Source organism: Dendropsophus ebraccatus, chromosome 1 (assembly GCF_027789765.1).
Source record: "Dendropsophus ebraccatus isolate aDenEbr1 chromosome 1, aDenEbr1.pat, whole genome shotgun sequence".
NCBI lineage: Eukaryota > Metazoa > Chordata > Amphibia > Anura > Hylidae > Dendropsophus > Dendropsophus ebraccatus.
Window position 1 is genome coordinate 32,784,666 of NC_091454.1, and position 12,167 is coordinate 32,796,832.

The 12,167-nt window shown below is 39.2% G+C and overlaps 1 protein-coding gene across 1 annotated transcript; it reads right to left on the bottom strand.

Moving 5' to 3' along the window:
- Positions 1-235: 235 nt before the first annotated feature.
- On the bottom strand, positions 236-2,659 carry LOC138781063 (protocadherin gamma-B2-like). Its single transcript, XM_069956762.1, has one exon. The coding sequence runs from the start codon at positions 2,657-2,659 to the stop codon at positions 236-238; it is 2,424 nt and encodes an 807-aa protein (XP_069812863.1).
- Between the last annotated feature and the right edge of the window lie 9,508 nt (positions 2,660-12,167).

Below are 12,167 nucleotides of genomic sequence, written 5' to 3' on the forward strand. Positions count from 1 at the left end.
AGGATATGCAAGAAAAATAACTGCGACATCAAGATGTCCCAGCACCAGGTACATAAAGATCCTTCACACTTCTTTCAATTAATATCTGAGTGATGTAGCACTTCCTATTTATGCTACTACCATATAGCTTGAAGCCTTTTACTTCTTTTATGCACCAAAGCAAATAGTCCCTTATTTACTAACTCTAGATGGATATACAATCATGCAATTTCCTTGGATATTTAGATATTGATTTTCATACCTGTGGAACACTGAGAGTCTTCAAGTGATTGTTGGAGGAATCATTCACTGCAGAATCCTCCGTGTCTATGAGATTGTCTGTAGGGACGTTCTGCACCGGTTTCAGATAAGCAATTTCATTCTGCTTTGAGTCCAGAGTCACACACACATCATATGAGAATGGGAAAGGTAAACTTGTATCACTGATCTCAGAAGGACATCCCAGGGTGAACTGAGGATACACATTTCTGCTATATGCTCCATAGCTTGTTGGGGTGGGAGTCTTTCTGCATTTGTAGATGACAGCTATGAGAACAGTTATAATGAATAATAGCGAGATCAGGCCTATAGCTATAACAAGGTAGAATGTGGTATTAGAAGCAGTTGCTGAGTTATTGGGTTGGCGTCTGATCTCTGGCACAACTTGCTGAAAGTTTTCTGCCACAACCAAGTTCAGAGTAACTGTAGATGAGAGAGATGGGAGTCCATTATCCTTCACCAGGACCACAATCTTTTGCCTCAGAGTTTCTATATCTGGAAGATCTCGTCCAATCCTGATTTCACCATTATATTGTCCGATTGTTAATAGAGATGGATCAGGAACCTGTAGTAAGTGATAGGAGAGCCAGGCGTTGTGTCCAGAGTCAGCGTCCACTGCTATCACTTTAGTGACTAGATAACCCTTCTCAGCAGAGTGAGGAATAAACTCAAATAATGCTGATCCCTCAGTGTCTGCTGATGGGTAGAGGATCTTAGGAGCATTATCATTCTTATCAATGATACATATCCTCACTGTGACATTACTGCTTAGAGGAGGAGATCCACTGTCTTTAGCCATCACCTGGAACTGAAATTCCCGCAGCTGTTCATAGTCAAATGATCTCTGGGCATAGAGAACCCCTGTCATTGAGTTTATGGAGACATAGGAGGTGACTGGAATGTCATCTATATTACTATTCAGGATGCTATATGTCACTTTACCATTCTCATCAGAATCAAGATCTGAGGCATGGACACTATGAGTTGACGTCCCCGGTTGATTATTCTCCATAATGTAGACAACATAGTCAGTCTTCTCAAAAATGGGAAAATTATCATTTACATCGGAGGCGATCAGCTGAATGGTTTTATTGGTAGACAGTGGAGGAGATCCATTATCCGTACACTGTATAGTAACATTATAGGAAGGATTTCTTTCTCGGTCCATACCAGCTGCAGTCACTAGTTTATAGTAACTACTAGAGGATGGAATTAGCTGAAATGCCAATGTGTCTGAGATATGACAAACAATATCACTATTTATACCAGAGTCCAAGTCTCGGATATTAATGATTGCAATGACAGTTCCTGGAGGGGAATCTTCTGGAATTGATGCTGATAAAGAGGTAATCGTGATTTCAGGTGAATTATCATTGACATCCATTACTTGTATTGACACCTTGCAATGTGTCACCTGACCTCCACCATCTTTAGCCTCCACAGTCATTTCATAGGTATCTGTGGTCTCATAGTCCAAGGGTCCTATGACATGAATATCTCCACTTAATACACTTACACTGAATAACTCCTTAGCAGCTTCAGGAATGTGGCTAAAAGAATACGACACTAGCCCATTAGGGCCTTCATCTTTATCAGTTGCATTTAAGTGGACCACTAGATAGCCAACAGGTACATTCTCAGGTAGACTTATGTGATATGTATCTTGGGCAAATGTTGGAAAGTTGTCATTCACATCTTGAACAGTGATCTGGATTGTGGCGGTGCCGGTTTTAGGAGGTTTACCCCCATCGGATGCAGTTAAAATTAACTCATAGAAACTCTGCTTTTCTCTATCTAAGGATTTTTCTAGTATAATTTCTGGATACTTAATGCCATCCTTACTAGTTCTCTCTGCAAGCCTAAAGTATTCATTACCGTGAAGGGTATAACTTTGTATAGAATTGCTGCCTAGATCTGGATCTTGAGCATTCCCTAATGGAAAATGTACTCCGGGAACTGAAGACTCACTGATTCCTATCTCATAATATGTCTTAGAGAATGTCGGAGCATTATCATTCACATCCTGGATTTCTATAGTGATTGTAAAAAAATTTAAAGGGTTTTCAATCACAGCTTCCAGGTTTATAAAACAGATCGGTTTAGCTCCACATAAGGTTTCTCTATCAATTCTATCAAAAACAACTAAATCTCCATTCTCTAAATTCAGATTAAAATACTGTTTTTTTGTTTGAGAGACAGTTTGCATTTTCCTTAATTGCAATTCCATAACATGTATTCCTAGATCTTTAGCCACATTCCCCACTACAGATCCCTTCTTTAATTCTTCAGATATTGAGTATTGTAACTGGCCGGCAATCTGCTGTAAGAAAAATAGCTGGGAGATAAATACTTGCCAGGCGATAGACCTTAGGATGCTTCTTTCTCTTCTGAAATTCTTCATTGTAGGCAAAAGGGTTTATGATGCTTCAAATCCGAGGAAAAGGTTATTAATGTAAAAAAATCCAAGGTGCAAGATGGTCAGGATAATCCAGACTGGAGGATGAAGGTTTATACTGTTGCAGTGTTACCTTTAATTCATCAATTGAGGTTATATATTTCCACATTCAGGCAGAAAAACATTTTACAGTCTTATAGTGACACCCAGAGTTCAAAACAGGTATTGCAGCCATCTCATCTACAATGCTATATACTTCATTTATACTATGGTAATTTAAAGCACCTGTATACAAACTATACATAGCATTAAGAGTAATGCCAAAAGACAATCATCATTGAAATAATTTTCTAATTCCCTGCATGTATATGCATTGGTTATTGTGACTTTTTTATGTTTAAATAGAAGTGTATGATGAAGAATTTAACCAAGTATAGCCAATACAGATTAGGCTTCCTAAAGGGCTCTTACATACCAAATCTTAAAATGACAAACTTTATTGTCACAACTTATATAACATATGCCTCTTAAGTTTCACAAATCGGACTATTAGATTATTCTTCTAAATTTTTAATTTAGTTGTAAATATATTATAACATTAGGCTATGTTCACACTACATATTTTTTCATAAATCTATGGGTGTTGTTGCACAGTGTAACAACGGCAGTGATACTTACGAAAAAATATGTTACATTGCTGTCTATGGGATCCCGGCCGGAGCGTATGCATATGGTATGCTCCGGCCGTGATCCCTAGCACCGCCGCAAACAACTGACATGTCAGTTGTCTGTGGCCGCTATTCAGTGAATAGCAGCCGCAGAAAACCATGTCAGTGAACACTGTGAAGCGAGCGGCTCTGGCTGCTCGCTCCATAGCGTGCTGTGGAGAGTTCTGATGCAGGCGCACATGGATGCGCCCGCATCAGAACTCTGCGGCCTGAAAGATCATCCGGTCGGTACTGCAGTACTGGCCGGGATGAGCTTTTCAGAGACCGGCCATTCCTAGACCCAGTCGGGTTACGGAACAGCCGGTCTCATACATAGTATGAACATATATATATATATATATATATATATATATATATATATTATATATATTGGCCCTAGAAATATTGACACAGGCGCCACCAAAGATGATAAGAAAATAACAATGGAACTGAGGAGATTTTGTATGCATATAAAATGTTTACTGTTAAAGGGTAAATGTTTACCTTCATGACCTCCTTAGTCCTTAGCATCGGTATAAAATTTTCCAGAAAGCTTATGGAAAATTAATAATTTGTGCAGGTGTCGATTATCACACTTTGTCAATAATCTTGTTTTCCTTAACCCCTTAACGACGCATGACGGGTATACCATGCTATAAGCATGGGAATAGAGCAATTTTAAGGAACGTTTATTTTCTGTAAAACCTTTCAATTTTTACGAGTAATCAATTAATTTTAAAAGTTATACAAGTTACATATCATTTTAATTGTACCGAGGAACATATATAACATGTCAGTTTTTCCATTGGACACACGGCGTAAAAACGAAACCCTCCCAAAGAAAAAGAATTGCGATTTCACCACGCATATAATTTTTTTCTGGTTTTGCTGCATATTTTATGCAAAAATTCAGCCTGTCATTGCAAAGTACAATTAGTGACGCAAAAAATAAGGGCTCATGTGGGTCCGTAGGTGTTAAAATGCAACTGCTATGGCCTTATATATACAAGGAGGAAAAAACGAAATCGCAAAAACGAAAATTAGCCCGGTACTTAAGGGGTTAAAGGGGTTGTCCAGAATTTTTCAATAAACTAGCATTGCCTTGACTGTGGGTGCTGTATATTTTACATACACTTCTATTTTTTATTTAGGGCGCTTATTCAGGGAAATTTATTAAATCCAGCATTTCTTACGTCGGGCCTACAAATGTCCCCGCAGCTCTGGAGCTCAGAGTTATGTTTGAATGAAATATCTCTTGAAGGAATGTACATGACAAAGCTAAAGTACACAAAAAATACTCCAAATGTGATTATGACCATTACAAAGAACCAATATCAGAACAAAGAGGAGTCTGCAACGCCTGAATCACTGGGTGCTCCACAACAAACCTACTACAACAGCAGCTACAAACAAGCAAAGAAAAAAAGGGGGTATGACATAGTAACATAGAACACACCAAAAGGCAATATTTACCAAAAATATATAAACAAATCTTTTCTGTTGCAATGAAAGTATAGAAAATAAAGTATTACATGAAGATTACACAAAACAAAAAATGTATACTAACCCCCATGCCCATGACTGATGACATGTCAGTTTTCTGTGGCCCCTATTCATTAAATAGCGGCCACAAAGAACCTGTCAGTTCATACAATGGCTCTGGCCGTACGGTCCGTTGTGTGCAGCAGGGTATTCGGATATGGGCGCACAAGGGTGTTTTACTAAATGTGAACATGGCGTGAGGTTGTAAGGGTCCATGCACACCCTACGCGTTGCGTCCCCTACTTCATCAGGTATACCATTACAACCATTACAAAGAAAGTTGCAAATAAATCCCTCATACCTGGATGTTGCTGCTTGTAGATAAGTTGACGTTTGTTGAATCTGGTTCAGCAGCAGAATCCTCAGTGTCTATGAGATTGTCTGTAGGGACGTTCTGCACCGGTTTCAGATAAGCAATTTCATTCTGCTTTGAGTCCAAAGTCACACACACATCATATGAGAATGGGAAAGGTAAACTTGTATCACTGATCTCAGAAGGACATCCCAGGGTGAACTGAGGATACACATTTCTGCTAAAAGCGTCAAAAGATGAAGGAATTCTAGAAGGTTTTCTGCATTTATATAAGACGGCAATGAACACTGTAATAATAAATAATAGCGAGATCAGGCCTATAGCTACAACAAGGTAGAATGTGGTATTAGAAGCCGTCGCTGAGTTATTGGGTTGGCGTCTGATCTCTGGTACAACTTGCTGAAAGTTTTCTGCCACAACCAAGTTCAGAGTAACTGTAGATGAGAGAGATGGGAGTCCATTATCCTTCACCAGGACCACAATCTTTTGCCTCAAAGTTTCTATATCCGGAAGATCTCGTCCAATCCTGATTTCACCATTATATTGTCCGATTGTTAATAGTGATGGATCAGGAACCTGTAGTAAGTGATAGGAGAGCCAGGCGTTGTGTCCAGAGTCAGCGTCCACTGCTATCACTTTGGTGACTAGATAACCTTTCTCAGCAGAGTGAGGAATAAACTCAAATAATGCTGATCCCTCAGTGTCTGCTGACGGGTAGAGGATCTTAGGAGCATTATCATTCTTATCAATGATACATATCCTCACTGTGACATTACTGCTTAGAGGAGGAGATCCACTGTCTTTAGCCATCACCTGGAACTGAAATTCCCGCAACTGTTCATAGTCAAATGACCTCTGGGCATAGAGAACCCCGGTCACTGAGTTTATAGAGACATAAGAGGTGACTGGGATGTCATCTATATTACTGTTAATAACAGAATATGTCACCCTAGCATTCTCACTATCATCCAGGTCAGATGCACGGATACTCTGTATAGATGTTCCTGCTGGGGTGTGCTCCGGGATATAGGAAATATACAAGGGTTTATCAAAGACTGGTGCATTGTCATTCACATCCGAGACAGTGATATGAACCGTTTTCTTAGTGACCATTGAAGGAGAGCCTTCATCTTCTGCTATAATTGTGATGTTATATTCTAAGCTTCTTTCTCTATCCAGTGGAGCAGCTGTAACAAGCTTGTAATAACTATTGGATGATGGAAGTAACTTTAGGGCCTTTGTATCGGTTATTTGACAGTTCACTTCTCCATATTTCCCAGAATCCAAATCCTTCACATTTATCAATGCTACAAGGGTCCCAGGTGCAGAATCCTCAGGAATCGGTGTAGACAGTGAAGCAATAGTTATCTCAGGAGCATTGTCATTCAGATCCACAATCTGTATTGAGACGGTACACTTGGCTACTAGGCCTCCACCATCAGCAGCTTTTACAGTCATCTCATAAGTCTGCGTTGTCTCATAGTCCAGTTTTCCTATAGTTTTAATGACTCCTGTCTGGGAATCAATAGTAAATATTTGTTTAGCATTTTCAGGAATATGGCTAAAGGAATAGGTAATATCTGCATTGGATCCTTCATCTTTATCACTGGCGTTCAGGTGTAATGCTATATAGCCAATCGGTAAGTCTTCATTTAAACTAATTTGATAATTTTTTTGACTAAATACTGGATAATTGTCATTTATATCTTGAACATCAATCTTGATAATGGCTGTGCCAGTTTTCATAGGCTTTCCCCCATCAGACGCAGTTAAAATTAGTTCATATTTTTGTTGCTTTTCGCGATCTAAAGTCTGAATTAAGGTGAGTTCCGGATATTCTATTCCAACGTCAGGTTTGTGCACCAATGAGAAATGTGGGTTTGGACTTAGACTGTAACTCTGTAAAGAATTGGAGCCTAAATCTGGATCTCTTGCAGTTTCAAGAACAAACTGCGCTCCAGGCGGAGCAGATTCACTTATAATTATATTAAATATTTCATTAGGAAAACTTGGCGCATTATCATTTATATCTTGGATTTCAATTTTTACTGAATAAATGTTTACTGGATTTTCTGCCAAAATTTCAAGATCCAGAAAGCAGTTCTGCTCTGAGCCACAGATCTCCTCCCTGTCTATCCTATCACTGACATATAAATTGCCATTTTCTGCGCTGATATTGAAATAATTTCTATTATGCTGAGAAACAATCCGTAATTTCCTCATTTTCAGGTTGCTGCTGTTCAATCCTAAATCTTCTGCAACATTCCCAATGATAGAATTTAGCTTCAGCTCCTCTAGAACTGAGTATTGGATCTGATTACAAGCAGCCATAGAAAGGAAAAAAAGGTAGAAAAATAGTACTTGCCATGCCATGTCCTGTGTGCTATAATCCTGAATCTTTGCAGAGTAGGATCCAAGTAAAGATAAAAAATTAAAAGGCAGTAAGATGTGTCCAAAACACAATAAAAGGAACATAAAGAAAAAGTGTTGCTTCTTGTTCAGATCTGCAGTGTGTGTGTTAAAAAAAACACTAGCTCCACATGCTGTTCGGATAGACTTTTTATTTTGTTAGCCAACAGCACCATCTTGAGGATTACTTTAGGTACTACAAATAAATGTTCTCTGAAATATTGTTTACACTAAATATTTTAAAATATTTTCTCTTTATTGTTTGCCGTCACTGTATTAAAATTAGCCTGAAATATTTTATAGACACATTTCTAAATGTTTTATTGATTCTGAATGCATCATGTTAGTGTTTCTTTATATGTCGTAGTTCTTTTTTAGCAGTGCAAAAATTAAATATACGAGTAGAACTTAAAATCTTACCCCATATAGAGTATGTAAGGATTTACAAACATTTTCTACTCAAGAAATAGAACATAGATCTATTTTGCATCTTTTTGACCATCTACACCAGCCCAGGATTTATTAAATTTCCCACCCATTATATTTAAATATACAAGACATAAATAAATATAACTCATGCAATCAAATGTATTATAATCACTCCTATTAATATTATAAAAACAGTAACATTTCCCATATTTTTCTACTAGTAACTGCAGCAATATTTTTAATTCATATTGACTCTATTTTTCTAACATATTGGTCCAGGTTTTTCACATGCCACCTTTCATATCTTATTGATCTGTGGTAAAATGAGACCTGAGTTTATTGCTTGCTATGGGCAAGTTACACCTATTTTAATAAATCTCAGTCATTTAGGCTCCATTCACATGAAGCAAAACTGGCGGAATTCCCACTAGTCTCCCTGTCATAATGATGGACTCTATGGGAGGCTCGCGCAAACCTCCCATAGACTGTGATAAGGACAGGGAGGCTAGCAGGATTTCGCGGCGGAGAATTCTGTAAATGGAGCCTTAGTCAGTAAATTATACATTAGAAATTAAACTGTATGCATGTCTTAATGCCATTCACCCCTATATAACATTTTCTGCTTTTACTCCATCTTAATTGTTCCATGTTTCTCAGTAACACTTTTATATTACATTTTTTGAACAAAAAAGGTGCTAAATTATAAAATGCAAATGTCAGAAATTCACATGCCTGATCCATCCTCTCTCCCCATTCAGTGCTGCTCCTGGTCATTTCTTTGCTCCTGCGGAACAGGTGTAAGGCAATATTCAGCTAACACTTGCAGCAGAGCATGCGGGCACTCAGGAGGCAGAAGCTTCAGGCCGATCAGGTCCGGCATCTGTGCCATATGCCTACTTAAGCTATGTTTACGCTACGTAAATTCCGTACTAATCATGGCCGTTGTTGCAAGGGCCGTCATTAGTGCGGAACTTACGTTGTGCTTAAGGCTGAGGAAATCCCAGCGGGAGTGTACACACATAGTATAAACTCCGACCGGGATCCCTAGCAGTGTCACGAGAAACTGACATGCCAGTTTTCTGCAGCCGCTATTCACTAAATAGGGGCCGCAGAAAACCAGTCAGTTCATACAATGGAGAGTGGAATTCGGATGCGGGCGAGTACTCTTATTTTTCGATATTCAGATATGCCGCCTATGTTTGACCCTACCATTGCCTGACAGTTTAGACCTATCCTCTCTGGCTGTTTTGCCCTATTTGATGTACTGGATTTGACCCTTTAGAGTATTCTCTTTATTTTCTCCAGTCTTACAGTTTTTGTCTATAGGTGCCCATTTGGTGTTGGCCCTGCCTTTCTGATCCCCTTCTGCACCCAAATGATTTAGATGGGGACTAGGTAACATAGTTATTACAAAGCTGTAGTCAGATAAAGAATTACGTCATTCACAACCAGTACAAGAGAAAGTTCACATCTCCATCCTCCTGCTAGGATCCTCAGCAATTACCTTTACTCTATAAGGAATAGAGTAAAATGTGCTTGATTCTCCTTTACAGCCAACACAAGAAAAAAAAGTATTACACAGCTCAATTGAAATCAATGGGTTACCAATAGAGATGAGCAAACCTGGAGCATGCTCGAGTCCATCTGAACCCGAACTTTTGGCATTTGATTAGCGGTGGCTGCTGAAGTTGGATAAATCTCTAAGACTATGTGGAAAACATGGATATTGTCATTGGCTGTATCCATGTTTTCCAGACAACCTTAGAGCTTTATCCAAGTTCAGCAGCCCCCGCTAATCAAATGCTGATCGTTGGGGTTAGGATGGACTCGAACCCGGTTCGCTCATCTCTAGTTACCAATGTAATGGATATAAGTTTTCGGTATTCCAGATCGCATTATGCAGTTATTATTCACCTTCACATTATACGCAGCTTTGCTAAATACTATAAAAAATATTTATTGGGACAGTTGGGAATTTTGTAAACCACGCAAACCCTTTGTGTCTTCATTACCATTTATAGATGATTAAAATGTTTATTATCAAATAAGTAATAAAAACTCAAAACGTAGCACAAAACATCAGCATAATGGACAGTCATAATTAAGTCAACTTTCCCGTAAAATTCTAAATGGAGTGTGTGAGAAAAATTAGGATTCTGCGGCATTCAAATATAAACACAAGACAAGAACTTTTCAGCTACTTTAAAATGGCTCATTTCTTCAAAGATAAACTATTGGCAGGTTGGATGAATCTAGCCGGCTAAGTCCCTATTGCGCAGGAGGCGCAGAGGATGATCCTCTGATCCTTTGTGTTGTCCCCGTGCGGTGAGTCTTTTACTCCTTCTTCTGGAAAGACCATTTGGAGCACTAAGGCACCGTTAGGAGCACTGCTAGGCCCATAGCTCAGATAAGAAGGCCAGTCAGGGGGTGGGCCAGATTGGCACTATGGGAGCAAGGCAGTGCTCCTAACAGTCTTACTGGACCAAGGATTAAACATCTGCAATGCATGGGAACAGCACAAAGGAGGAAGGTAAGAGACATACCTTCGACCAGGACAAACCTGAAAGCTGTTATTACTTTTAAAAGTGTAAAAGTTTAAAAGATAACTTGAAAGGAGAAAGTTGCTTAGCATTAGAAATACAGTAGGTCAATACTAGATCCATTATAAAAACTACAAGGGTATAGGTAATACATCTTACCTGTGTAGATTCCTCAGACATATTTTGATCAACTGTAGAATCCTCAGTGTCTATGAGATTGTCTGTAGGGACGTTCTGCACTGGTTTCAGATAAGCAATTTCATTCTGCTTTGAGTCCAGAGTCACACACACATCATATGAGAATGGGAAAGGTAAACTTGTATCACTGATCTCAGAAGGACATCCCAGGGTGAACTGAGGATACACATTTCTACTAAAAGCATCAAAGGATGTAGGAGTTCTAGCAGGTTTTCTGCATTTATATAAGACGGCAATGAACACTGTAATAATGAATAATAGCGAGATCAGGCCTATAGCTACAACAAGGTAGAATGTGGTATTAGACGCCGTCGCTGAGTTATTGGGTTGGCGTCTGATCTCTGGAACAACTTGCTGAAAGTTTTCTGCTACAACCAAATTCAGAGTAACTGTAGATGAGAGAGATGGGAGTCCATTATCCTTCACCAGGACCACAATCTTTTGCCTCAAAGTTTCTATATCTGGAAGATCTCGTCCAATCCTGATTTCTCCAGTATATTGGCCAATGGTGAATATTGTTGGATCAGGAACCTGTAGTAAGTGATAGGAGAGCCAGGCGTTGTGTCCAGAGTCAGCGTCCACTGCTATCACTTTGGTGACTAGATAACCCTTCTCAGCAGAGTGAGGAATAAACTCAAATAATGCTGATCCCTCAGTGTCTGCTGATGGGTAGAGGATCTTAGGAGCATTATCATTCTTATCAATGATACATATCCTCACTGTGACATTACTGCTTAGAGGAGGAGATCCACTGTCTTTAGCCATCACCTGGAACTGAAATTCCCGCAACTGTTCATAGTCAAATGATCTCTGGGCATAGAGAACCCCGGTCACTGAGTTTATGGAGAAATAGGATGTGACTGGGATGTCATCTATATTACTGTTAATAACAGAATATGTCACCCTAGCATTCTCACTATCATCCAGGTCAGATGCATGGATACTCTGTATAGATGTTCCTGCTGGGGTGTGCTCCGGGATATAGGAAATATACAGGGGCTTATCAAAGACTGGTGCATTGTCATTCACATCCGAGACAGTGATATGAACGGTTTTCTTAGTGACCATTGGAGGAGAGCCTTCATCTTCTGCTATAATTGTGATGTTATATTCTAAGCTTCTTTCTCTATCCAGTGGAGCAGCTGTAACAAGCTTGTAATAATTATTGGATGATGGAAGTAACTTTAGGGCCTTTGTAACGGTTATTTGACAGTTCACTTCTCCATATTTTCCAGAATCCAAATCCTTCACATTTATCAATGCTACAAGGGTCCCAGGTGCAGAATCCTCAGGAATCGGTGTAGACAGTGAAGCAATAGTTATCTCAGGAGCATTGTCATTCAGATCCACAATCTGTATTGAGACGGTACACTTGG

What these genes read in the sequence shown, in the direction of transcription:
- LOC138781063 (XM_069956762.1), bottom strand. Translation starts at nt 2,659, where the DNA reads ATGAAGAATTTCAGAAGAGAAAGAAGCATCCTAAGGTCTATCGCCTGG.